Raw genomic sequence first — 24672 nt, 5'->3', positions numbered from 1 at the left:
ATAAAAATAGTCTATGGAGTTTAATAAAGAGGCGGGTCAATTCTGTCAAGAAGGCCCAACTGTAAATATTTCAGGCTTTGTGGGCCATTCGATCTCTGCAACTACCATGTCATTGCAGTTCAGAAACAACATCTAAATAATTGGGAAAAGACGGCATAAACAACAGGTAAATAATGCACAGTGGCTATGTTTCCCTAAAACTTTATTTAGAAGGGCCAAAGATTCAGTGATAAGAGCACAGGCTTGCATGTGCAGAACACTGGGTTTGATTCCCAGCACCACCAAAAACAACAAAAACCCACAAAAAACTTTTCTTAATAGCAGGCCAGACTGTGAGCTGTAGTTTGCTAACAACCGCTAAAAAGATACAATTAATTATGACAGTAGGTGCTTGTGCAAGTGAATGGAAGAGTTGATAAATGTGTGGTAGCATATAGACACACATGGATCGGCATCTCAAATCAACAGGAAGACACCATTATTCAATAAACAAACAGGAAGAGGGTAGAACGTAGAAAAAAATTACTTCCATTTTCATCCAAGAATTATAAGGGGAAGAGGAAAGCTAAGAAAAACCTACTTTGTAGGCTCAAGCCTTGTACACTCAATCCCTAGCTATCTGCTACCCAATCCTGTCTTTTTCCCTTCACTGTTCTTAGCCTAGGTGAACTTCCTGTTCTATGAACACTAAACTCACTCCCACAAAGGGCCTGTGTACAAGCTCTTTCTTTTACTCTGAGCCCTTTAATAGCAGTTTACTCTCACATTCCATCAAGCTGCCATTTTAAATATTACTTTTATTGTGGTGCTTAGGGTTGAGCCCAAGATTTCATACATGCAAGGCAAGGACTGTACAATTGAGCTATATCCCTGACTACAAATCATCTTCTGACAGCCAGACCAACATTATTAACCTACACTCCGAAATGGTTTTGTTTTATCTTACCCTGCCATAGAGCATTAAGCTTTGTGAAGGCAAGGACTAGGTCCTGTGATACAGTGGTATTCCTAGTACCTGAGAATAATACCTAGCACATACTAGGTATCCAAAAATGAATTAATGAAGATAAAAAAAAATGACACCAAATCTTGAAGTCTGACTATTCAAGGCATTTCACACCATTAGATCTTCAAATGATCTGCCATAATAAAAGAGGCAACTCCAGGAATCTCTGACTCTTGCTTATTAAAATTAAAAGGTGTCTCCTAAAGACTTGTTTTTCCAACTGGATACTGGAGCAAACACAAAGTTAACAAACATGGCAAATTCAAGCAGCACTGACTCTACTCCATGGTGATAAACAAAAACATACTTGAAAGCAACAGCCCTACACTGAGCTCTGCTCAGCAGGTCTGGAACCCTCCACAGGCAGCACTAACTTGCCAACACTGGTCTAACACTGGCCATTGTGAACACTGGGCAGGACTGGCAAACATGGTTGTGAGTTACAGTGCTGCGGAAGTGTATTAAAAGAAGTGGATTTTTTGTTTTTAAGAAAATAATCCTATAAATATGTGGCTTGGGTGAAAGGTAACTTGGATTTAGAACAGACTTTCAGGAAAACTAAAGGACATGGTTGAGGAGTGTGACATTTTGAGGGCCTTAAGTTAGACAATGATACTAAAACTGAAAAAGAGTAATCCTGAGTACAGTGGGATTGCAGAATACTCACCTGAACCTCACAAAATAATTTTTACTAAGGGAAAAAGACTGATGGGGGAGGGGGAAACAAGGAAAAACAAATTCAGTTGTCCTGGTAAGAGCCTGCCTTGCTACTAAGGAGCAAAAGATCTGCAACATGAATACAACAGTCACCCGGTCCCTTTTTACAATACTGAGTCCAATAAGGAAATTTTCCCCCCCATAAAACCTGGTCCCTGAATGCAAATTAGGGACTTGAGCACTGCCTCAACTAGTGCTCAAAGAACAATATGTTCCAATGCTAAAGGAAACATTGACTGTGCTGGATTACCCAAGACCATCTCCAATAGCACCTGAAAATGGCTATGTTTCTGACTTTTTTTGTTGTGCTGTGACTCAAACCCAGGGCCTCACACACCTCCACACCGGGAGCTCCCGCCATTAACCCACATATCCTGACTTCTAGTAATTTCAATCACTAAAGGATGGATTTGGCCCTTACAAGTGGTATTTAGAAGAACTTATCTTTATAGACAAAATAGGGAAAAAGCACTCACTGAGCTTGAGTTCAGGAGATCAGGAGGAAGGCAACATTTCAGTCACTTTTGTACAATTCTCCCTCTCAATAAAAGAGAGTCAAGCAGGCCAGGATCACATATGGCTAAACATGTGGCTAAACTGGGAATAAACCAAATTTTCTAGTGACCCAGACCAAAGTCTTTTCCTCATTTCTAACTTTTTTCTGATTAAAGCAAACATGTGCCTCTATCTTTGCACTGCAAAAAGAAAAAGTTCATTATATACCACCCAAAGTTAGATCTCAAGCACAATAACTTAGTAAAAAAAAAAGGCATCTTAAATGGGCCTGGAGAGATAGCACAGCAGTGTTTGCCTTGCAAGCAGCCGATCCAGGACCTAAGGTGGTTGGTTCGAATCCCGGTGTCCCATATGGTCCCCCATGCCTGCCAGGAGCTATTTCTGAGCAGACAGCCAGGAGTAAACCCCTGAGCACTGCCGGGTGTGGCCCAAAAACCAAAAAATAAATTAAAATTTAAAAAAAGCATCTTTAACTATATTAAATTACTTTGCACAAATTAGTAAAGTCCAAAATAATCTATCAATAGAGAAATAAAGGTGCAGAAAATAACTTTACCAAAACAATATGGCTATTCCTCAAAAAACTAGAAATTTAACTTCCATATGATCCAGCAATCCACTCCTAGGAATATACCCTAAAGGCCCAGAAACACAATGTAGAAAGCCCTCTGCACTCCTATGTTCAGTGCAATACTATTCACAATTACTAGAACCTAGAAACACATGTGCCTGAGAACATATGAGTGGCTAAAGAAACTGTGGTACATCTTCACAATGGACTACTACACAACTGTTAGAAAAAAATGAAGTCATAAAATGTACTTAACCATAGATGTATATGAAGTATTATGCTGGACAAAATGAGTCAGAGGGAGAGGGAAAGACATAGAATGGTTGCACTCATTTGTGGGATTAAAAAAAGATAGTATGGGAATAGTATTCAGAAACAACAGAGACAAGGGCCAGGAGGACAAGAAGTCCATGGTAGGAAGTTTGCCACAAATAGCAGGGGAGTGCAGTCAGGTTAGAGAAGGAACCACTATGACAATAATTGGGAGTGATCACTTTGGACAAGAACTGGGTGCTGAAAAGAGATAAAGTGATAAGTATATATGTTGCAAACTAATGTCTAAAAGAGAGAGAAAAGAGCAAGAGAGAGAGAGTGAAAGAGAGAAGAAAAATGCCACAGAGGCAAATAGGGATATTGTTAGCGGGGAAATGTGTACTAGTGAAGGATGTTGGACATTGTATAACTGAAACTCAAATATGAACAACTTTGCAACTTTTATTTATAAGTTAAAAAAAACTTGAGAAAAAAATGTATAAAAAGAAAATTACCATCGTTATTGCTATTTTAAGTATTTCTTTCATTTGGACACTAAGAATTCATAAGGATACTTTATTATTATCTAAACTCCAGTTGGCCAGTGAGCAATATTCTCAACCATGAGTGTGTCTAATGCAACACCGTGCACAGATATATACTTAATAGAAGTCTGACAAACTAAACTAGTAAAGAACTTTAGAAGGGGGCCGGAGAGATAGCATGGAGGTAAGGGTTTGCCTTTCATGCAGAAGGATGGTGGTTCGAATCCCGGCATCCCATATGGTCCCCCACGCCTGCCAGGGGAGATTTCTGAGCATAGAGCCAGGAGTAAGTCCTGAGCGCTGCCAGGTGTGACCCAAAAACCAAAAAAAAAAAAAAAAACGTTAGAGGAAAAGGCAGAATGGCCTTGTATTGGGAGGGAAAAAAGAAAACTGAGAATTAACAGTTAATGAGGACGAGAAAGATAGTACATCAACATTTATCCACTTACCCCATTTCTGGGACAGACATGACCTAGAGGCCTCTCTACTGAACTCACCAAAGACTCCTTAGAAGTCTCCAAATGGTAAGCAAATGCCATCCTCCTCAAATATAAATGCACACCAAGATAAGAAGGAAAAGCGCTATTGGAGCCCCCAGGCTGGATGTTTGATTTGGTCTATGGGTTTCAGATCCAGAGAGGACATCAAGTGTCTAGAAGTGACTCCAGCCAAGCTGCAAAGGACCTGTAACACCTTTGATTCTTATCAAGGAGGCAGCATGAAAGGACAAAAATCTAAGTCACTAGTCTGTGCACAGACCTATAGGATCTGAACTAGCCATCTCCCTCTCCTTCCCTCTCTCATCCTGGAACACTTTCAGTTGATTCTACTTCAGGACCTTCTCACTTAATACTAAGTGGTCTCCTCTACCTCATCACACACACACACACACCGATGTCCTTCTCCAAGGCAGCATCCATCTCCGTTGCGAACCAGATGCAGATCCTTCCATGAATTCACCAGACATTCTCTAACAATTTTATTGCAGTATCATTCACCTGTCATTCCACTCACTCCTTAAGGTGCACGATAGCACTAGAGGTACGGCGTTTGCCTTGCAAATCCAGCAGCACCTGGGTTCAATGCTTGGCATCCCATATGGTCCCGCAAGCCTTCAAGAACAATTTCTGAGCATGGAGCCAGGAGAACCTGAGCACCAGTGGGTGTGAACCAAACACCAAAAAAAGTGGTGGAGGGAGCTGGAGCACATGCCTGACAAGTGGGAACCTCGGGTTCAATTTCTGGCACTACATGGTGTCCCTGGCATCCCCAAGCCCACCAGCATTGCAGGGAGTGACCTCCAACACTGAACGAGAGTAGTCCACAGTACTGCCAACAGTAACCCCAAAAAGTCGTCACCCATTTTAACAATGTGGAAATTATCCAATGACTTTGGCAACAATGCTGAAGCCAGAACCCAAGACCAAAATGAAGTGGAGCAGAGGTGATAAAGGCTGTATTATGTTAAATTTCCTGAGAGGGAAAATAGTTGCATGTGGGGTGAGGGAGAGTGAAGCGGGATTTTCTTCTAGTCAACCTGAGCAAATCTAACGTGCTGTTAGATGCCACTTAGTACCCTGGAAGGCTGCAGAAGGCAGAGTGTATAATTCACCCATAAATACAGTCCTCACAAATTGGCACATACAGAACAACTCTCGTTTCATCTTTCAGTTTCACCAGCAGCGATTTGAAGCCCAGAGGTCACTTCTGATGACACTTAACCAGCCCACAATGCTAGACCCAATGGGTTTGTGCTCAGACCTGAGGTCCAGCCTGGCAGAGCTATACCCAGAAGTGCCAGGAAAATGGGGAACAGACCTGTGGCTTGCTGAGCTATCTCCTTGGCCCAGCACATCTATTTTTAAAAGAGAGTACCAGCAGCTGGGGAGATAGTTCCAAGGGCTGGAGCACATAATTTGCTCAGTTCATGAGCATTGCTGGAGGGTGACCCCAAGACCAAATTAAAAAGTACCAAGTGCAATTTTAAGTTTGTTTTATTTTTTAAATCACATTACAAAATGAACTCTGGGTGGGAGCAATAGTACAGTGGGTAAGGCACTTACCTTGTTTGCACAAAACCAACCAGGGTTTGAAGCCCACCTGGGTTCAATCTCTAAAAATACATATGGCCACCTGAGCGCTGTCAAGAGTGATTCCTGAGGGTAGTGCCAGAGGTAACCACTGGAGCATTGCCAGTTGTGGCCCCCAAACAAAAACCAACAAACAAGAAGAGTTCTGTCTCAAAATGGCTAGGAACATAAAATCTGGCCTATATAGTGGCACCCTTTTTTTTTTTTTTTTTTTTTTTTTTGGCATTTGGGCCACACCCAGTGACATTCAGAGGTTACTCCTAGCTATGTACTCAGAAATCGCTCCTGGCTTGGGAGACTGTACTGGACGCTGGGGGTTCAAATCAGTCTGTTGTAGGCTAGCGTGGGCAAGGCTTGAGCCTTGCAGCTTGCGCCACCGTCTGGCCCCTGGCATTTATTTTTTTATTATAAAAAGTAATATTTTAGGGGCTGAAGATATATACAGTACAAGAGTTAATGCACTTTCCCTGCACACAGCCAGGAGTATGGTTCAATCCTCTTCTGCCGAAGAGAGATTCTCTCTTATTTTTGTATAGGGACAATACCAAGCAGTAAGTGAAGGGCTACTCTCCAGTTCAGCATTGGGACCATGCAGTATCAGAGATCAAACCCTGCACATAGTGTTGCAGTCCAGTACTTCACTATCTCCCTAGCCTCCAAAAGTGGTGTTTCTAATGCTGTATCTTACCAATTTACAACTGTTTGCCAACTAAGAGACATTTATAGAAGACAGGGTTAAGCTCTTTTGTCAATATAAATAATTCCCGTTAAGGCTAAATAATCAAAACACAATAATTTCAAATAAGTTTTTCATGCTACAAAACTAAAAGAACCCAAATGCGACTTGTGTGGGTCAGATCCATATTGCATTCTCATATTGCACTGCCAAAAGCAGAAATCTCAATTTATAAAACGGCCTACCAGAGACGGCCTTATAAGGAAACTTCAATGAGGAGTCAATGAGTTAACTCTGCTTTGTGCCTGCCACCACCTGGGAAGAAATGGCCTGCTAACCACTCCACAGCATTCTGGGGTCCCATGACCCTGGTAACCAGCCATTGTTTCCCCACCTCCAGGCCACTAAACTCCACAAAAGGTCCTGAAATATAAGGATAGGACCCAGTACTCTTAGTTGTTACAATGGTGCCTGGCAGTTAGAAATACCCAGTGTTTGGGCCTCCCTGGATTCTTTCTTTCTTAAAAACCAGTCTCTTTTCCTGCCAGGCTCATTTTAAATAAGAGTGTCCTCACACAGTAATCATTACAAACAAAAAACACATTTTCCTTTCTTTTTTTAACTATTGATTGATTGATTGATTTTTAGGCCACACCCAGTGACGCTCAGAAGTTACTCCTGGCTCTGCACTCACATATCGCCTCTGGCAGACTGGGGGACCACATGGAATACCGGGTATCAAACCTGGTTCCTCCCGGGTCAGCTGCATGGAAGACAAATGCCCTACCACTGTGCTCTCTCCAACCAAAAAAACCCACACTTTCTATGTCTTACCTCATTTGATCTTTGGTATTGCTCTTCTCATCTTCCTGACCCTTACTATTTAATATTATCACAACAAAATGACCCACAGACGACAGGAAAGAAAAAAAATCTAAAATGGCACCCAAAGTCTAAAGTGAGGAAGCACAGATTACAAGGGAACTCTTGCAGAAAATGTTCCATTAATCATTTTGTTTATGGTGATGGAAGTATACTTGTCATAAATAAGATAAAATTTTGGTTTGGTTTGAGGCTATCCCACCTGTAGGTAGGGCTTACACGTTCTGGCTCTGGGATCAGGGATCATTAACAGTAGGCTTGAGAGAACACATAGAATAATGGGGACCAAACCTGGGTCAGTCATATACAAGGCATGTGCCCTATCCATTGTACTATCTCTCCGGCCCCAAGATACAATTTTCTACTAAGTAAATTATGCCCAATATATCAGCCTTAAGACCATCAAATAATTTTGACTAAACAAATATTTCACCTAGTCAAACGTTATTTCCAGAAATAATCTCCCAAATCATCCCAAAAGTAGCAAAAGTAGTTACACATTTGGTTTGAATACCCGATAGATAGATAGATAGATAGATAGATAGATAGATAGATAGATAGATAGATAGATAGATAGATGATAGATGGATGGATGGATGGATAGATGGATGGATGGATGGATGATAGGTGATAGATAGATGATAGATTAGATAGATGATAGATAGATGATAGATCGATAGATAGATAGATAGATAAGATAGAGATAGATAGATAGATAGATAGATAGATAGATAGATAGATAGATAGACAGACAGACAGACAGACAGACAGACAGACAGACAGACAGATAGAGTGATCAGGGACAATATGATATGCCAGAGAGTGAACCTTGGCTGAGTGCGTGGAAGGCCTGCAGATTTTTAAGGGACAAGACAATTAGGAAAAAATGTTAAAATGCCCCATATAAAATGATATCCAATGGGGGCTTAAGTTAAGCATTCTACCTAACCACTAGCAAAGACAGTTCACAACTGGCATCATCCCTAGGTCACCTGAAGCCAGAACTTTGGAACAGAGTCCAGCATGCAGCCTGCCACGTTTGGACTGGTGAGAGGCCTAAACAGTCAAATTGCCAGAATTCTTAGTTTTAAACATCAGAAACCAATTAGTTATTTTAAGCAGAACAGTCTCATTTCTCTCTCTCCCCTGTCCCTCTCTCTCCCTCCAACATGCAAGCACATGCACTCAAAACAACTACTGAACAGTCTAAAGCAGCTCTCAGGAAAGCTAAGCACAGAACCAAAGCAATGTCTATGGGCAACACAGCAGAATATACCTGCCACAAGAGCAAGGGTAGGACTGCGACCTCCAAAGATTCTAGAAAGAGCTATTCATGTTAGCTGGTAAGATCCACATGGGCATAGAGGTGTCTAAGCACCTCTGCCAGCTAAGGGAGAAATGCCTCAATGAGCCAGGGCCCCAAGACTATGACCATGACAAATATGCATAGGCCCTCATGGTCACTGAGAATTCTGACACAGGCATCAGCAAGTCATGAAAGATATTCAAGGAAATAGTCAACAGTGGGGGAGAAAAATTCTCAAATTGGAATTGGGAAGAATTCTAGCAAAATTGGGAAGAACTGGGAGGAATCCTAGCAAAAAGTAACTCTATTTGGGAGAGCAGGGGTCTTTTTTCATACCACAGAGACTGACTCAGTATATGAACTAGTTCCAAAGACTATACGCCTACCTTTCTAGGCTAAGTCAGTCAAAGTTTTTCTATTAAGAGAAAAAATAATCTAATCTGAAATAGCATGCATCTACGTTTTTAGAATACTGAACAGTGTGGAAAAAAAGAATTTTAGTCTGAAGAGCCAAACAATGGCTGTTTAAATATGATTCTACTTTGGAGCGAAGAGATAGTACAGTAGATATACCACTTCTCTTGCACACAGATCGAGCTTTTATCCCCAGCATCCCACATGGTCCACCAGGAGTAAATCCTGAGCAAAGAGCTAGGAGTAACCCTTAAGTATTGCTCTGTGTACCCCAAAGTCAAACCTAAGAAAAATAATAAAATACAGTATGATTTACTTAAGATGTATTTTAGTAATTTTTGCTATTAAAAGAATATTTTAAATATATGCATATATATTTATATAAAAATATATTTTAAATATATAAAAGGGAGCTCATTCCCTTACCTGATTTTCAGAATAAGAACATGGTAATGAAAAAATTTAACACTCAAGTGTTCAACCAATTAATGGCATGTGTATTAACGATCAGATTCTCAAGAAATCCACCTTTAACTAACAAAGCTTCCTTCATAAATGAAGAAAAAGCTATTTTGTACAGGAATGGCACTCAGGGGTATAGCTCATACTTTGCATATATGAAGTCCTAGCCCTGCCCCCCCATAAAGGGGGAAAAGAAACAATTTTTGAGACTTCAGTGCATTGTTATCATTAAGAAATAAACCTTACAAGTATAATTTGGCCATAAAAGAGAGTTCGAGAAAAAGCATCTCTAGCACCCCATTATCACAGACGGTAAGACAAAATCCAAAAAGCAAAAGCACAGGTGTACTTACACACAAACCTCCAAACTCACACCACATGCCAGCATTTCACTGCCTACTAAAGAATTTCTCAAGTCCCTAGGCATTCTACAAAATGGCAAACTGCATATGTTTTAAAAGAAATGTTTAAACTGGTCCTCATATGGCTGACGAGAGAGAGATAATGTGAATAGAGAAGGAACATGGAGAGAGAGAGAGAGGAGGGGGGGGGACAATATGAATAAAGAAGTGAAAGCTGGCCTGGAAATAAATTCTCTGGAGGAAAATCTCAAGATAATGAAAGATGACTTAAAAGCATATTGGACAGCAGGAGAAGAAATCAAAAATTTCCACATAATTAACTATTCAAAAGCCAACCATTTAAGTTCAATTTAATATATATTTAAGAATCTAAGCAAGGCACACACAAGTGCCGATCTCAAAGATAGTGATCTAAGTGGGGCATGGACAAATAAACAAGCAACAATCATCAAGAGAAAACCAAGGGAACCTAAGTTATAGCACAGCAGTAGGGCAATTGCCTTGCATATAGTTGACCCAGGACAGACCCGGGTTCAGGTTCGATCCCTGGCATCCCATATCCCTCATGTCCCATGTCAGGAGCGGCTGGGGGAGGGGGAAGGGGAGACAAGAGGGAGGGAGAGGGAGAGGGAGAGGGAGAGGGGGAGAGGGAGAGGAGGGAGAGGGAGAGGGGAGAGGGAGAGAGAGAGAGAGAGGGAGAGAGAGGAGAGAGAGAGGGAGAGAGAGAGAGAGAGAGAGAGAGGGAGGGAGAGAGAGGGAGAGGGGAGGAGGAGAGGGAGGAGAGAGAGAGCGAGAGAGAGAGAGAGAGAGAGAGAGAGAGAGAGAGAGAGAGAGAGAGAGAGAATAAAGAGGTGCCCGGATGAGATAGCACAGAAGTGTTTTGTGCTTGCAAGCAGCCGATCCAGGACCAAAGTGGTTGGGGTTCGAATCCCGGTGTCCCATATGGTCCCCGTGCCTGCCAGGAGCTATTCTGAGCAACAGCCAGGAGTAACCCCTGAGCAATGCCTGGTGTGACCCAACCCCCTCCGCCCCCCAAAAAAAAGAGAATAAAGAATAGAAGCAGTACTTTGGAGATTACTGGAGAAGAGTGAGAAAAGAGCAAACACAAAGAATTCTGCATGAGTGGTCATCCCGGGGAAAGAAAAAGATGAAGTCAGACTAACCTCGGATTCTTAAGAGTCAGGATTCAATGAAGCAGCTGAGAAGTCCTGAGATTTCAGAGTGAAAGAATGACAAGGGGAAAAATAATATTCAGCTGTGATGCAGAGGAATAAATTTAGAGGTCAAGGCGTGGCCAGAGATAGCGGGAAAGGGAACACCAGGAGAAGAGATGCTGTCTCTTACTACCTACCAGGGAATGAGAAAAAACTGCAAAGTTTGAGTGAGAGATTAAACAGAACTGCTGCTGTTTACTAAGTAAAAACCAATGATCTAGTTCTCTGGGCTACTATGAAGCTTATAGCCAAATATACTAGCCTACTGTATAACACAGCTAACATTTTTACAATGAAGACTATAAATCTGATCTATAGTTTCCTCTTCGAAGGGAGTCTATAAGAGTTACCGTTATTTTGCTGTTTGTTCTTTGGGCCACACCTGGCAGTGCTCAGGGTTTATTCCTGGTGGGGGCTTGTGGTACCATACGGGGTCCCTGAGGATCAAGACCTAGACAGTGAATGCAAAGCAAACACCCTACCCACAGTACTCTCTCTGGGCCCCAAGTCATCTCTACTTTATGAATGATAGAAAATAAAGACTACACCATAGCAGTGGCACCTGGATCAAGCAGTTGGTTCAGACTGTAAACTGCAGATTTTGATCTGATTCCTTCCTCCATTCTAGCAAAGACAAGTCCCAGAGCAGAAACAGGAAAATACCCACTTTCACTTTCCTACCTCCTTTCCAACCAACAGGCCAAGAGATGGGGTCTACTGATTGATTGTAAATGGGAAATCTCCAAGGTGACCTTCTGAGCTCACTTCATTCTGCCATTCTTAATACAGGCTGGAAGCCTGAACTATAGGAAGCAAATTGCAAACAGGAGGCAATGAACCAGAGGCCTCTGATAAGCAAAATACTAAGGTGAAAGGACTGAAATCATAAAAGCTACAATGGAAGGTAAATGGGAAAGGACTGCCAACTGCAGAAGGCACCTTCATCACCAGAAGCCAAGGTCATCAGTTTCTGACAAGTTGAGTAGGCTACATATTTAGTAGCTTAATTCAAAATATAAATTAATACAAAATTAACCTACAAATTTAGTAGAGTAATACAATTCTTACCATTAAAAAAGAGGGCAGACCCATATGAGAAATACGCTAATAAAATAATAAATAAGCAATACGCTAATAAAGCTCCCAGGAATAACTAAAGATGAGAACAGCAACAAGAAACACATTAAGTAACATAAGAACATGTTACCTAGTGCTAGTTGGATACTTTCTGAAGGTAAAAATAGGAAGAAAAAGAGTAAATGTGGGAAAAGTCCTGCTGGTGGAAGAAAATCAGGGAGGTTTTCTTTTCTGGAATTAGTGGTACAGAAGATAACCCAATATTAACATCAAAAGAATTCTAGACAATTGTAACAAATATTTGTATAAAATACACAGCTAAATTAGCAAGAAAGATAAAAGATACAATAAAATAAATGAATAAAAAGGAACCCAAAAATGAGCATCAAGTGTCAGTTAATAAGGTAAGTGTAGGGGCTGAGATCAGAGGGTTGTGTGTGAGAAAAGGCACTAGTCTTTTGAGATATAACAATAAAAGATAAAGGGAAGAAATTGACTAGCATAATGGGAATATTTCCAAATGCCATCTGAAACCACAAGTGTTTATTTTTGATATCAGACAAGTATGTTTCAGATGACAAGTCCATGTACATATTTTGCCTATCAGTTTGCTTATCCAGATCCTAAACATTTCACCACGGACTTAAACATTAGGTAGATATAAAATATCCCCCAAGCACACCTAAATTCTTTTCCATCCTGGTTGAAAACTGGATTTCAAATACATAAATTCAGTATACGTTTTAGTCATGAGTGTTCATCATAGCATCCCAAGAACCACTAACCAAATCGTTTCAATAGTACCTTATATATCACATAAAGATAATGTCATCTCTAATTTAATGGCCTTCTCCATCAGATTCTAATGACACAGCATGTAAAAGGCTAAAGAAATGAGCAAAAAATTATTAGGTCTGAAGAACTGAAAGGGCATCACTAATTTTAAAGAAGTAGAATTAAATCCACAGCTAAAAAAAAATTTTAATAGAAAGAAAAGCAAGGCCCGAGCAATAGCGCTTGCACCTGGCTGACCCAGGCATCAATATGGTCACCAGAGAATCACCAGGCATGGGTAATTCCTGAGTGCTGAGCCAGGAGTAAACCCTGAGCGCTGCCGGGTATGGCCCAATAACAAAAGCAAAAACAAAAATAGTTCTTATGATGATCCACCGAGTTTTTACATTACCCAGCTTACCTAAGCAGGTAAGTCTCTTCTGCTTACCACGCTTCTTCGAAAACTGAAGACAGCACATACTATTTATTCCTTTTGCTCGTCTTCACATCCACACTTTGGGGCTGTTACGAATGGGACGGATCATTAAATTCCACCCTAAATTCTGCGGCATCACCTCCATCACCACTCAAGCCATTCAAAAACCACCTTTAGTTTTCCTAAAACTCATTTAAATGACGGCGACCCAAACAAGAAATAAAAACACGAAACTGACATTATCTGCACCAGAGTGGACCCATCATCTTGCCTTCCCAGATGGTGTGTTAAGACCAAACCTTGTAACCAAGTGTATGTACACATATCCATGGCTGCAATACATCATTTTACACACAGGGTTTTCTATGGTGCTGCCCCAAGTTTCCCCACCGTGTGTGTGTGTGGTAAATGTCTCCAAAACTATGTATGAATTCCACAAATAAAGGACATCTCCAGTGCAAGGTTAAAATCATTAACTCGAGAACCCTGTTACATGCATGAAGTGCTGCTCTTGGCTTGCCTTGGCTCTTAACTCCCCCGTGGACACTGGGAGAAAAGGCCTCGCTTGGTAAACCACTCCAGTCCCCTGGAGACTGAGACTGGGGTCGCCCGGGGGAATCCAGCACGAATTGGCCCAGCTTGGGGGGGGGGGGAGGCTCCGAGGCGCGCGCTGCATTCTGGGCCCGGTTGCCACAGTTACCCACGTGCAGCCAACCCAACCGCGACCCGGCGCGGCGGGAACTACAAGTCCCAGAATTCCTCGCGACAGCCTAGCTGAACTGAGCCTTGCCTTGCCTTTCCCCCTTTTCCACCCGGAGACTTGGGAGACAGATCAGACCCTAAAGGAAAACCCCAAAAGCGCTTTTTTGCCCTCCCACGCCCTGCATTCCTGCGTGATGCTCTTAGGGCCCGAATGGGGAAGAAGTCCTTCTAGCCCAGACGTTTCCGCAAGGCTTGCAGGATTAGGGGTCCCCCCCAGGGCGCCGGCCTGCACACCTGACCACCCGAAAGAAATTGAAAGACAACTGCGTCACAGACTGCCAAACCCACGCAAAGCCCTGCCAGGGGACCCCCGCCTCCAGACCTCCCGATCCCAACCGATCCTCTCCAGCTCCCCAAACCTGGCTAAATTAAGGGCCTGATTCCTCCTAGTCCCAGAAGGGGGAAAGCCCCGCAGCAGGCGCTCCTGCTCCTCGCTGCAGCCCAGATCGGGAGGCAAGCGCCGACGTTGACCTCGCTGGCTTCCCCGCGGATCCGGGGGGGGGGGGAGGAGGAGGGGAGGAGGAGGAGGGGGAGACGACTTGATCGCCGCCAGCGCCGAGCTCGGGGCACCTCCCCGCCCCCCTTCACTCCAGCCCCGCCCCCTGCGCCCCCCAGCACCCCCAAACTCTTCTTCTCCCCCAGGCAGGGACCCTGACTGTCCTCTTTCTCTTCCCACCTCCAGCAACACATCCTGCCATCCTCCCTCCCTCCTTCCTTCCCCCCAAGCCTCGTGCACCCGAATCTGGACACCCCAAGTCTTCCTCCAGCTCAGGCCCCTCCCAGCCAGTCTCCTTTTCCTCCCCTCCTCCCCCTGTCCCTGGCCCCCATCCGGTCTCCCCCCAAAAAACCCTCCCAGTCTCGCTCCTCTTCTCCCCATCAACCCTCCATTCGTCCCACACGTTCCACCCTGTCACCCCTCTTTCTCACCCCCCCACTCTGAGATCCCACCACCACCCCGTTCTCCCCAACTCTCCTCCCATCACACCCCTCCACCCTCCATCCATCTCATCCCCCTCGCCCGTTAGTGACCTCGGCTGAGATCCGCTCCAGCTGCAGCAGCCCCATGGCTCCCCCATCACACACCCCATTGTTCAAGCCCCCACAACCCCGCCATCCATTGTCCCTGCCCCGACGCCCCTCCGAAGCCCCGTTCCCCCGAGCACTCCTCACCCGAGCCTGCTGGCTCCGCAGCCCTTTGGAGAGAAATCTTCCACCCTCGCAAAGCCCGCCGGCTCTCTCGGGGCTCCCGACCCACCACACCTCCACCAAGCACCCCAGGCCCATTCACCCGGGACACTGAGGTCCCACCCCACCCCCTCGCCTCGCCTCGCCTCGCCCGGCCTCGCCTCCCCTCCGCCTTCCCCGCCTTCCGAGCCGGCCCCTTCCCCCCACCCCCAGCCACGCTCGCCCGCAGCGCCACCACCCGCCCCGGGCCGGGAGGGGAAGGGGAAGGGAAGGGAAGGGAAGGGAAGGGAAGGGAAGGGAGAAGGGGTGGCTCCTCCAGGGCAGGGGCTCCCGGGCAAGGCGCCTCGCAGCAAGAAAGCCAGCCAGCCAGCCAGCCAGCAAGCAATGCGGGAGCCCAGGGGGTGAATGCCAGCCAGCCCTCTCGCTCGCTCCGTTTTACTCACTGACAGCGGCGGCATCCGAGTGCATTTTCGGACAGCTCGCACCCCGCTCCCCGCGCTCGCCTCGCGGTCCCCCCGCCACAGGCTCGCCCTAATTGAGCACCTCGAGGCAGCTCCGAGCGGAGGACCCCGCCGCCGCCGCCGCCGTCGCCAAAAGCGCTCCCAGCCCCGCCCACTTCTCTCTTCTCCCCGCCCATTGGCTCAGCCTCGCTAAGGGCCCGCCCACTCGCGCTTCTCATTCGTCGAGACGAGTGCGGAAAATGCCGTGCCGGGGCTGGCACCTAGGCTCCGCCCTCCAGGTGCCACGCTATTGGTCCCTCGGAGGCTTCTCCCCGCCCCTTGAGGCCACGCCTCCCCGGGCTCTGCTCGCCGATTGGTCCAGGCTGCTGTCACTCATCCCCAGGGGAGTCCGAAAGCGCGTGGAGGAGCGAGGTTGAGGAATGAGTGCTGAACTTTGACCCCCGGGGCCCCGCCCCGCGGCGGACGGGATTGGTGGAAATGCAAAACCAACCGGGAAACCGTAATCGGTCTCTGAGACAAAGCACGCCGACTGGTCCCCCCGGAGAACAGAGTGGGGTGTCCAGGCTATCGTGGGGTGCCGTGGGTTCTCTCCCGCCTGCAGCGAAGCGTCTTGAGTCTTGGGTTCGTTTTGAACTCCCTTGGAGCGGTTCCCTGTCAGAGTTCAGCACTCTGGGGGCTCCTAGTGTTGCAAATTGAATAAAGAAGCCTCGCCTCTTCATTGACAGCAAATCCTCCAGTAAGAACCTTGCAAGCCCTAAGCTCATCTTTCCCCTTTGCAATGATCCAGCTTCTTCCCGGGTTTTCCAGATACACTTCCAGAGGCAACACATTTCTTTTCCCCTCCTTCGTCACAAACAGGGCTTGGAACGTTGCAGGGATAATTATGGTTCACTCTCTTCTGGCGCGGGCTTGCAGGAAATCCAGAGCCACATCACAGCAGAGTGCTCCAGGCTCAGGCTTTGCAAGTCCACCAGCACCAATGGGGTCAGCTCACCCGGTTAAGAGACGTCAGGACATCATCGTGGACGCTGCTTGCATCCAGAAAACGAAACCAAATGGCCCTGGGCTGGAGGAAGGCGTTCAGCACATCTTTCCAAACCACTTAAGTTTGTCCAAGCCAATGCTTCGCACCATTTTCTTAGGTTCCGCCGATTTTTTTTAGATTCTTGGAAATTAACTCCTGGAACACTTACCCTGTGTTGTCGAGGGATATATTTACTTGAAGATCAAGGGAGCCTCACTCAGCCCGCTCCTGACTTCCCCCACCCGAGTAGCCACCCTAGAATTGTCCTGTAAACCCAAAGGCCAGCAGCAGGGACTCCACCCATCCGGCCTCAGAATGGATGACACCACAGTCCCCCTAGGACTTCAGATTTCTAAATTAAAGACGAGTCTTTGGAGTTCCGGGGATCAGAACTTGAGGTTTCCAATCAGGGCCTAAATGTTAAGACATCAATACGGTATTTAACAGCTGGGATCCAAACAGTTCTGTTACTCTCCTGGCCCTATCTGACACTGACCCTCTTAATCCCTAATGTCTCATTAATTACTTACACCCTTGTAATGTTTATATCTACTGTTATTTTGATCAAGCATTTATGAATCACTTTGATAGAACATCTCAGAATTTTGAATCTTGAATTTATCCCCTTCAGGTTCCTCAAGACAATGGATTGTACATGGGTGACCTTTGATCTAAGTCATGGGCTTATCTAGGACAATCAATTACATAAGGCTTCTACATGTTATTTTCTATACTTCTTATACATGTTTTCTTATAGACGTTATTTTCTGTTATTTCTATTATTTTTACTATTAATCATATTACTTTAAAAACGGAATGGCTTGCTTTCTAATACCTTTCTAAAGTAAACAGAGAATTAGCTTTACCAAAGCATTTTTCTCTATCAATTTATTGATAGCAAAATTCGTAATATGTATAATGGTTAAGTTATCTGAAGAACCTGATTCAGCACTCAAGGAACACATGGTTTCTATAAACAGCTGTGAAATGTTCAACCTTTTTTCTTTTTTTTTTTTAACTTCTAGTAAATCTTTATCAAAATGATTACTATAAATCTAAGACAAGCAGAAATAAATCCCAATTGACAATTAAATGGACCTCACTAAATAACACCTTATTTAGTGTAATAAAAGGACACAGTACTATTTTCTGGGAGACATAAATAAATAAATCTAAAATAAAAATATTTTCATTTAAAATTCATATGCTAGTCATAAATTAACTTCTTTAAATTTTTTTGTCAACAGAAGTCCATCCTTATTTTCTGAGTTCACAGGCTGCAAATTCTTGAGGCCTTCATTGCAATATAGACAGAACTTCTTAGTGTCAACCTTTTTTCTTACTCTGCATCAACTTATCATTGGCTGAATATGATTATTTTCATACTTCAAGTGTCTTAGATCTTTGTAGACAGATCTTCGTATTAGCTGATCTGGTCAACTGCAGTTTGAGTATTGAAATCTTTGTTAACTAAGCCTCACTACTCACAGTACTTCATAAATAATAAAACAAGTTCAGTTAAATGACTAGTAGATAAGACAGTGCTTACAATTTGTGAGGACTATTTTAATTGTTCCTTGTAACAAATGAATATTTGACTGTACTGTGAAATTTCAATTTAGGGAAAAATAGTTTTTAGCAGATCTAGCACTTCCTCTTTTTAAGAATATTAAAGTTGACAGGAAACATCCAATGTTAGCAGGATTGTGGTGAAAAGGAATCCTTATTCTCTGTTGGTAGGTATGTCATTCATCTGGTTCAGCCTCTGTGGAAAGCTATATGGCGATATCACACCAAAAAATAGGAATAGAACTCCCATATGACCCCATGATACCACTTCTTGACATCTACCCCTAAAACAAAGCCATTAAGTCAAAAGGATATATGCACAGCTATATTCATCTCAGTACTTAGTACAATAGCAAAGATCTGGAAACAAATAACTAATTATGGGTGAATGAGTAAGAAGCTGTGGTATCTGTACATATACTTATACAGCTCAAAGAAGGAACAACACAATGCCATTTTCTGTGATATGGGTAGACCTAGAGGATATGAGGCTAAATAAATCAGAATAAAAGGTATACATACAAAATTATCTATCTTATATGTGGGGCTTAAAGATATATACTACAGGTAGCCAAAAAAGGTCCAACAGCAACAGCATTGAAAGGGAGGGATGTTGGGGATCCTGGGAAAGAGAAACCTACACACTGGTGAAGGGTGTGGTGCTGGAATTATGTACACAGGAAAACACAATTGACAATATTGTAAATCATTACCTACATCAATATAAAATCATTTTAAGAATTATAAAAAACTTGTAAAATTGAAATAATTATCAGGATTATCAGATTATGAGGGAACATAATTATATCTTATCTTTTATAACTATAATTAGGATGGGTGAAATATACTAGTTAAAAGGGGGGAAGGAATATGAGACTTGAGATCCAAAGAGAAATGTCTAATCCAGTTCATTCAGCAGTATTAGCAAAGCAATCAACTACCTGCAACTTCTAGATCAGCTCTCCCCTCAATACCACACAGTCCAATATCAGAGTTTCTCATTTCAAAGATGGATAGGCTATTACTCCCACTACAAAGATATTATATCAAACTAATATCAATTCTGTACTTCATATAGTTGGGATATTGCCTTCCTTTCGAGGGAATTCGTCAGGAATTTGGAAACTAGAATATTTCAGTTTTTTTCTTCATTGGTACCATTCACAAATAACTTGATCCCAAAGGGGATATTTACTGAGATAATGATATTAGGTTTCTCTGCATTTTAAATTTAAATCCTTGGAGAAAAAAAATTAATTGCCTTGGGACTGTAAAAGACAGTAATGTAATCTGTGACACTTTGCTTCACCTGGCTACCTGATAATATTTAGACAAGTTACTTTATGTCAGCTGACATAAGGACCAGAGAGAGAGTACAGAGGGTAAGAAGCTTACTTTTTATGCAGCTGACACAGGTTTGAAGCAGGAGTAAGCCCTGAGTGCCACAGGTTATGGCCTCTAAACAAAAAGCTGATACCTAATTTAATTGGAATTTTTCTATGGTATTAGTTATATGATATTAATTTAATCAGATACTTCTATTGGAATCCCCTCAACTAGATGAGAAATAGGGCTGTCTTAAGTGAAAAGAACCACACTAGATCTCTGAAATTTTAGAACTTTGCCTCCACTTCCACAGATCTGACAATAGCATGTTTTTTCCTGTATAAGATAGAGTAAGGGACCTTAGAAGGGAAAAAGGCAGAGTTCTGAAAAGCAGTTGAGCGCATTCAAATGGATAAATGTACCCATGGGAATATTTGGGAGAATAAACACACAGCAGGAAAGAACTAATTTATCAGATTTCAGTGCAAATATAGAGAACTTTAGTAGTTACAAAAAATAAAGCTAGATTACCAGAATATAGAAACAGATAATATATGTACTATTAGAAGTCAAGAATTTTCATTTCTCCAAACTCAAAACCAACTGATCCAAATGACCATCTTAGTATCTTCATGTATAAGGCACTGATTCTATAGTGATTTACTTACAAATTATTATGCCTAAATTCACAACAGCTCAAAGAGATACTAATATCCCCAGTTTACAGGTATCTCAACAGAATTTTTATAACCTTCCCCCCCCCCAGGGTGATTAATAACCTTTGCCCCTAATTAGCCAAATTCCCTGTGTAGTGATATTCCCATGCTGGGTTTCAATTCCTTCTCTTTTTAATCAGGTTAGTATATGACCTAGAATACCCAAGAGGTTTATTTAGAAGGCAAGAATATGGATGTGTACCTTTAAAAGACCAGTGAGGCACGACCTCATTCTCCAGTTGAACATCTAACCTCTAACCATCCTAGCTGTCTTTGTAGATATGTATTATAAGTAATATGAGTCAGAAAGATTATTTCTGCATTGCTACATTCTTTTTAGCTATTTTATCCTGTTGACCTTATTTCAACAGGAACTATCTACAATTGTTGATATATTATTCATGAGATTATTCAGAATATCTAATGAGGATCTGCTGAATGTAATAAGCTCTGGACTTCTGGCATATCAGTGGGAGGAAGCAATGCTTTTTAAACATTTTAACAGGCCTCTGTTATAGTGTGATTAATTTCAGCTTTTAACAATAGAATATCCCTTTTCATATATAGTGCAGATGTGTAAACAGCGTTTGCAGGATCTACAAAGGTAAAAATATATATATATATTGGTAATATTTTTCATACCAGAGTATACTGTCAGGTCCCTATCATCAGATTAATGGAAAAGGCACATTTTTTTCATTGTCGCCAAAACAGAACTGATTGTGGTTAACAAGCTGAAAAGATGGTGCTGTTCATCATCCCTCTTGCTTTTCTATGCTTTTTCTTTTATCAGTTTGCTTTCCCTTGAAAGGAAGAAAGAACATGACTTCTTTATAATCACTACAAGTTACTTCAGAGAATTCATACGCTTCTTCTGTGAACTGATATGCACTTTCAAAGAACTTTGTCATTAGCCTGTGCTGAGTCCATAATGTCTCCACCAAAACAGACCCTTGCCAAAACTTTCTGAAACAATTCTACCTGGGGCATTTTAATTGTCTTAGGAACACACTTGTCTCTTTTTTTTTTTTTTTCCTGAACCAAACATAGGTTTTCTGGAACCAGATGACCTAAAATCCAGATAAATTAAAATTCCATTGGTTCCACCCCTAAGTCAACCAACATTTCTGGGTCTTGGTTCCCTCATTTACAAAATGGTAATAATAATGGGCCTTGATTCATACCTGTAATTTAAGAATGAAATGCAAGCAAAGCACAGCACATAAAAGCACATTCATTACTCCCAATGTATCATCCTTAGTGTTGTTTCCCCTAAACTAGTCCCTGTAACTCTGCAGTCACTGTTTTATAATTTGGTTTCCTTCTTCCCTTCCAGAGTTTACTGTAAACCCTGATTAGCATACAAAGAATCCTTCCCCTAAATATGCCACCAATGTAAAATTAGCCTGGTGCGAAATAAAAGATAAATGAGCGCTTAGCGCCTATGCCATGCTCTTCAACCTCTTGGAAAAGTTTGCCTAATGAAAAGTGATACAGGACATTCAAATGGATATAGAAATGGCTGTGATTATTAAAAAGATGACATCCTAACGGATTGTAATCAACCAGAGAGAATTCTCTATGAATGGAGATGTATGTGGTATTCCCATCATAAGTGATCTCACTTACTTGTATCTGGAAGCTGTACCTTCAACTAGAGCTATAATTATTGGTATAAGAATCTGCTCTGCCAGGGGCAAAGGCAAATGTCTTTGTGTATTATTACACCTGGGCCACTCTGAACTCATGCTTTTGAATAGGCATAGTGTGGACCTCACTTGCTCTATCTCAATAAAGGGGATCATCCCTTTGAGAGCTGAATAAGATAAAATCTGTAAAAATATTTAGAAACAGGAGAGGGAAACAGAAATGAATGCATGGTGCCAATTATGGGATGCTTGCACTTATTTCCCTATGAACCTGAAGCAATTTTTCTAGGTGCAATTGGCTAATTTTTCTGCTTGGGACTATTTCAAATGAAAATAAACCTGTATTTTTAAATTTTCTAGAAAAACCTGTATTTTTTTTTAATGGAGAAACCATATTAAGGATCTCTCCAAGAAAAAGAAATTTCAAAGTATAGATTTTTTTTTTTTTTTTTTTTTTTTTTTTTTGGTTTTTGGGCCACACCCGGCGTTACTCAAGGGTTACTCCTGGCTGTCTGCTCAGAAATAGTTCCTGGCAGGCACGGGGAACCATATGGGACACCGGGATTCGAACCAACCACCTTTGGTCCTGGATCGGCTGCTTGGAAGGCAAACACTGCTGTGCTATCTCTCCGGGCCCCAAAGTATAGATTTTAAAGTATAAATTTGACATTAATGTTTAAACATTTAGCAATCAATTTTTTCTTGTCTTAGAGAAAATATCATTTTTAAAACTATTTCTTTTTTAGTTACAAACTATTTCTAGCTTCTATTGATAACTAGTGTAATAATGATAAGCCTTTTTACTAATTTTTTCTCTAGCAAAACTATGGGTTCCTTAAGTCTTTAACTTAACACTTTTTTGATCCAGTTTTTTATTTTATAGAAATCGGGCCGGAGAGATAGCATGCAGGAGGTCATCAGTTCGAATCCCGGCGTCCCATATGGTCCCCCGTGCCTGCCAGGAGCAATTTCTGAGCCTGAAGCCAGGAATAACCCCTGAGCACTGCCGGGTGTGATCCAAAAACCACAAAAAAAAAAAAAAAAAAAAAAAAGAAATCACACCTGCTTGGGGATTTAACATATTTGGATTAAAATATTCATTTATTACATATGTTCCTCTATGAATTGGGCAATTTCACTTTAATTGCATTGAGCAAATCAAGTTCTAATGTTGTTGCCATAAATTCAATCTCAGAAGGTATAATTTTTCAATTGAATCTTCATGACCTTGATAATGATTTTCATAAATATAGCCTTGTTTCAGTTACTCCACCTAGCATGGGCCAAGCAGAAAAACAACCATTTCACTTAGACAATGGCTCCTGTGTGTTATGGGGCTCTTCATCTCTCCTTGCCTTTTCTAGCCTTTCCCCATGAATACAACGTCTTTTTAGCATCCCTCTCATGGCAGTACTAAGACCCCATCCATCTCCAGACGTCAGGGGCTGCAGAGCAGCCGAGCATCTCATTATGGCAGAGTGAAGCATTCTGGGAGAGCAGATGGAGCCTGCAGACAGCAGTGGGAAATGGGGGAGGGAAGCAGACAGGAGCTGTGGAGAATACATGTTCACTTCCTTGGTGGAGAGCAGTAATTTTCAATCACCCAGTTGGTCCTATGGCCCTTTGTGGGCCTCTAGGGTATCCCAAAGGGTAACAGGTGAAATTTTCATAAATGCTGGGGGCCAAGACATGAGACTAGGGGGCCAAGCGATAGGAAATGGAGTCACCACTGGAAGGAAACAAGGTCAGAAAGGAGCTAGTTACTAAGAGACAATGGTGGAGAGAACATGTTATGGATGATTTCCTGTCTTAGGAAGGGCAGGTAGACTGTCAAAAACCAATAGCAAGGTAGATTCTAGTTCCTATATTCTGGCTTCACCAGCCTCAGCTACCATCTTGCATTGTCTCAACTCATACCTGAACCTCCAGTTGTAGTAACCACAGGGGACACATTGGTGGGAGGAAAACAATGAACCTAAACATTTAAGGATGGGGGGGGGGGCATTGTGGTTCTACAATAGGAACAGAAGTATTTTAGGTCAGAGTGATAGTACAGCAAGTAGGCATTTGCCTGGCAAGTGGCTGACCCAGGTTCAATCACTAGCGTCCCACATGGTCCCTTGAACTCCAACATAAGTGATCCTGAGTATAGAACCAGAGGAAGCCCTAAACACTTTCAAGTGTGGTCCCCTCCCCCACCAAAAGTATTTGGAAACTCACATGTATGAACAAAGGTATACACATACACACACACCATTTCTCAAAATGAAAATTACTTCTTTTTGTTTGAATGTTTATAAAAAATCCTTAACAAAGTTGTTAAAAACTAAGTTAAACTAGAAAACTAAGTTGTTTAAAACTAAGAAGTCGGAAACACCCCCATGACCTCAAATTATGAATCTCTAAGACATTTGAGTTTGTAAATACTTCCCTCCCCCCCTTTTTTTTGAGGAGGGGACCACACCTGGCAGTGCTAAGGAGTTACTCTTAACTCAGCTCTCAGGGATCACTCCTGGCTCAGGGGTCTCATATGTGGTGCCAGGGATCAAACCTGGGTCAGCTATGTGCAAGGCAAGTACCCTAACAACTGTATTAATGCTTCATCTTCACCTTGTCCTTTAAGTCTAGGCCTTTTAAGGATTAGTTAGTGGTCATGAGGAATTTTGTTAGTGAGAGATTA

The 24672-nt window shown here is 42.5% G+C and overlaps 3 protein-coding genes across 4 annotated transcripts in view; 1 reads left to right on the top strand and 2 right to left on the bottom strand.

Moving 5' to 3' along the window:
• The window catches only part of DCUN1D4 (defective in cullin neddylation 1 domain containing 4), an 80331-nt gene extending 64503 nt beyond the window's left edge, over positions 1 to 15828 (bottom strand). The window contains exon 1 of one of the 2 annotated variants that reach the window (XM_049790168.1): positions 15691 to 15828. In XM_049790168.1, coding sequence (XP_049646125.1) covers positions 15691 to 15715 — 25 coding nt within the window. In that variant the 5' untranslated portion in view covers positions 15716 to 15828. The remainder of the gene's footprint in view (positions 1 to 15690) is intronic. The other variant, XM_049790169.1, reaches the window with a different exon arrangement.
• The window catches only part of OCIAD2 (OCIA domain containing 2), a 945756-nt gene that overhangs the window by 726316 nt on the left and 194768 nt on the right, over positions 1 to 24672 (top strand). The gene's annotated exons all lie outside the window — the stretch shown is intronic.
• CWH43 (cell wall biogenesis 43 C-terminal homolog) overlaps positions 15995 to 24672 on the bottom strand; it is a 108450-nt gene continuing 99772 nt past the window's right edge. The window contains 1 exon segment of the mRNA XM_049789833.1: positions 15995 to 16359. Within this exon segment, the coding sequence (XP_049645790.1) occupies positions 15995 to 16359 (365 nt within the window).

Source organism: Suncus etruscus, chromosome 16, assembly GCF_024139225.1.
Source record: "Suncus etruscus isolate mSunEtr1 chromosome 16, mSunEtr1.pri.cur, whole genome shotgun sequence".
Lineage (NCBI taxonomy): Eukaryota > Metazoa > Chordata > Mammalia > Eulipotyphla > Soricidae > Suncus > Suncus etruscus.
The sequence above is the reverse complement of the archived record's forward strand: the minus strand, read 5'-3'. Positions and strand labels throughout refer to the sequence as shown.